At 52.6% G+C, this 3,718-nt stretch overlaps 1 protein-coding gene across 2 annotated transcripts in view; it reads left to right on the forward strand.

Annotated features, from left to right (window-relative positions):
- MORN5 (MORN repeat containing 5) overlaps positions 1-1,532 on the forward strand; it is a 34,863-nt gene extending 33,331 nt beyond the window's left edge. For both annotated transcript variants that reach the window (XM_043469464.1, XM_043469465.1), the window contains one exon: positions 1,326-1,532. In XM_043469464.1, the coding sequence (XP_043325399.1) occupies positions 1,326-1,405 (80 nt within the window). In that variant the 3' untranslated portion in view covers positions 1,406-1,532. The remainder of the gene's footprint in view (positions 1-1,325) is intronic.
- Positions 1,533-3,718: the final 2,186 nt, after the last annotated feature.

Below are 3,718 nucleotides of genomic sequence, written 5' to 3' on the forward strand. Positions count from 1 at the left end.
GACCATAACCCACCAGGCTCCTCTGTCCATGGGATTCTCACCCAAGGAGGATGAGTAATTCCATCCTCCCATCTCTTAGGTGGGAAGCACTGAGCTAGACACAGGGTGAGGACAGGAGGCAAGACAGGAAGTCAGGGATTGGGGCCGGTCCTCTTTGTCCCCAGAAAGCAGGCAGGAACAAGGGAGGGACCACTGGTAGGCAATGCGGTGCTGGGGAAAAAAAAAACAAACAAACACGGGCTTTGCTGAGAGTCCTGGTGAATGGAGTTATGTGCACGACTCCGTGACCCTCCTCCTGGAATATAGCCCCAGAGAAAGTCTCCACAGACCCACCAAGGGAAGTGCCCAAGAACACAGCATCTGTCCCAGCATCATTCCTGGTATGAGAGGTGGAGGCATCCTTCGTGCCCACCCAGGGAGAATGAGTAGCCAGAAGCCCACCATGGAATATTAGGCAGTGGTCAGGAGCAAAGAACGAGATGTCCACATCGCAATGACAACAGATCTTGAAAATGTCGTGTTGAGTGAAAACAAAAAAAAAAGTGAGACACAATGAAACTCACAGTACAATGCCATTTGTGTAAATTAAAACCACATTCGCACACAAAACAGCAGGATATATTTTACAGAGTTACGTGCGTTTTTAGGGGTACATATCCCACCATTGGAGTGGGTCTCTAGTCGTGGTGAGAGGAGGGGCTGGGTGTGGGTTTAGAGGATAAAGGGGAAAAATGAAAATAGAGTCAGTCTGCAGAGGGGCCTGGCACAGAGAGATGCTGGTGGTGTGCTAAGGTCCCTCCTCCACTTTCTCTCTCCCTCTCTCTCTGAGGTTTCAAAACAGCACAGGCCTTGTATGCAGATAAGTTCCCAGGGCTCAAGTTCTAGGCTCTCCCACGTGCTTACCCCATGACTGTGGACAGACGACTGGTCCTCCGAGCCTGTTGGTTTGTCCACAGAAAGGCATGATCCCGAGGGTTGAGTTGAGGGAGATAAACACGTGTGGGCCTGCAGGGCCCCCAGCTTCTCCTCTCCACTCCCCACTGAAAGGACCCGAGCAAAGAGAAAGCGTCGGCCCTCTGGAGGAACCATGGGTTCTCTGAAGGGTCCAGAATGAAAAACCCAGAGAATAAGGCCTGGACCAGCTGTCGCAGGGGCGCCCTAAGTGGATGTCATACTGGGGAGGGGCCCAGCTCAGAACAGCCCAACGATGCCCGCCTGCCTCCATCCGGTCAGCAACGTCCACCTCTGACACCACCCCAGTCCTGAAACCCTGCCTGGGGGGCTCCCAGGGCGAGGCATGACTGGCTCCCCCTCCTCCCTTACAGATGATGATGAGCACGAGTGGATCGTCCGGACGTGTCGGAAGGGCTGGGATGAGACCGTGGGTCCCGAGCCCAAGTCGTGAGTGCTGTCGCCTCTTCCATCACAGGCTTCCTTCTGCGCACCCGGCCCTGGCTAGCTCAGAGGTGGGCAGGCTATAGTTCTAGGACCTGACTTTTGACTCTAGGAATAAAGGTTTTCTGCAGTCAGTGGCCCTGATTTCCTTAGACTATTCCTTGAGACGGGACCCTCATTCCGCTTGTGTCAGAATCACCTCGGCAAAATTGTGAACTAGTGATGCTCAGCCCCACCCTAGTACCTGCTAATCAGAATCGCTGAGACTGGGGCCCAGCAATTTGCATTCTCAGCTATCTCTTACATGTATGGAAGTTTGAGAGTCATTGCCTTATAATGATAGATACATGTAATCGAATGAGCAATTCATGAGTGCAGGCAGAATGGGTATGTTACCTCAGCTCCTCCTAATAGCCTTATTTGTACAAGAGAGCTTAACATCACCTTTACAGAGAGGGAATTTGAGGTTCAGGGAGATTTGACCTGCCTTCGGTCATATAGCATTTGAATCTGAGTCCCTCTGAAGATAAAGCCCAGCTTTATTACTTTTTTTTTTTTTAGCCACAAGAAGCCTGCCTGATCAATCTTGATTTCACAGAGCAGTAGGACAGGATGACTGTGCCCAGGTTCATAGCTGGTATCTTGTAAGCACAGAAATGGTTGCCCACAACAGCTGCTCCCTCTCTGAAGCTTCCCTAGCTGGGTCTTATGCCCTAAGCACAGAATCAGTACGGTGCCCCAGAAAGAATCCAGTGTTGGCATCATACACACCTGGGTTTGGATCCCAGCTCACTCACAGGTATCATACAACCTTGGGCAAGTCACTTCACATCTCTTGAGTTCCAGATTCCTCATCTGTAAAATGGGTATGATGATGCTTAAACACATAGGGTAGCTATGTGGATTGAATGAAACAATACAAGGAGCTGGCACTTAGCAGGAATTCGGTATGTGCTTGCTTTAAAAAACTAATTTGTTAGCTGTGTGTACGGAGTAATTATTCTTCAGAATCACCCCCAGGGATCTTATGTGTCACCTGAAAACCAGCAGAGGAAGTGGTAACATGTTCCAGGGCTATCCTTGGGCCACAGGCATCCTGGATCTTTGCCTAGCTTTCCCACCTTAGAGGCTGCTGGCTCCTGCACCTCTGCGCCTTGCCCCCTGGCTCACCAGGGGCTGCCCAGGAGAGGGGAGTCAGGCCTAGGAGGGCTCTGCCAAGGTCTACAGGGACAAGAACCTAGCTGTTTGAATTGGGGACCCATGAGTGGCATGCTGGTGCAGAGCTGGAGGTCAAGGGAGGTCTAGGCATGTTCAGCTAAGCCATGGAGGGGTGGGGGGGACAGGAAGAGATCACCTATCCCCTCCAAGGCAACAGTCACCTCAGGAGATAGGATGGATGGCCACCAGGGGATTCCAAAGTGTGTTTTGAAAATAGAAAGTACATTCAAGTAAAGAAAGACACACAAACTTAAACTATGTTCAAAGATACACATATATCTAAATCAACATTTGATAAATGGATTGGAGGAGTGAAGAGGGAGGGAAGGGGTGGGGTCAGGGGTGGAGTATGCAACAACTAAACAGAGCGGCCCTGCAGGGGCGAGGACCACGGCCACCCTGAGCCGAGGCTTATGAGTTCCAGGCCACGAGGTGGGGGTGGGGCAAGGGCGGGGCGGGCCTGCTGGGCAGAGCCAGTCCACTCCCTTCCTGGTAAGCCTGGGCTTCCACAAACGGTCTGCCATTAAAAGAAAATTCAGCAACCAGCAGCAAGATGCCTGCTCCCCGGATTACACGGTGGCTCTGGAACCCGACCAGGCCAGTTGTCACCCCCGTCTCCAGTCCGTATTCCCTTCACTCCACCCCATTTCCCAGTCAGGCTCCTCTAGGCTTCTGTCTCTGGCCTCCTAGCATCTCCTCTTGTGAACTTACTCCGTGAACTTCTCATCTAAGGATACAGCTCAAGTGCCCCCCTCCCCGAGTCCAGACAGCACATGGGGAGGGATCCGTCTGTCTACAGCATTTGCCTGACTGAGGGCTTTTCCTGGGCCCTTTTCTGAGCCTGCAAGGTCAGCACGGGGCCCAGCAGAGGGTGGTCGGGAGTGAGGGGGGACACCAGCCAGCCTGATTCCCGGCACAGCACAGAGTAGAGAAGAAACCCACCATGATGCCTTTACCCTGCTCAGCCTCCTAGCTGGGAAACAGAACCAACCTTCTGGAAAGGGGTTTCACTGGCTAGCAGCCCTGCTACTCTGGGGGCCAGGCCTGAGCCTGAGCCCTTCACCAGAGAACAGGAAAGAAATGGAATCCTGTTGTGCTCCGGAGG

Source organism: Cervus canadensis, chromosome 5, assembly GCF_019320065.1.
Source record: "Cervus canadensis isolate Bull #8, Minnesota chromosome 5, ASM1932006v1, whole genome shotgun sequence".
Taxonomy (NCBI): domain Eukaryota; kingdom Metazoa; phylum Chordata; class Mammalia; order Artiodactyla; family Cervidae; genus Cervus; species Cervus canadensis.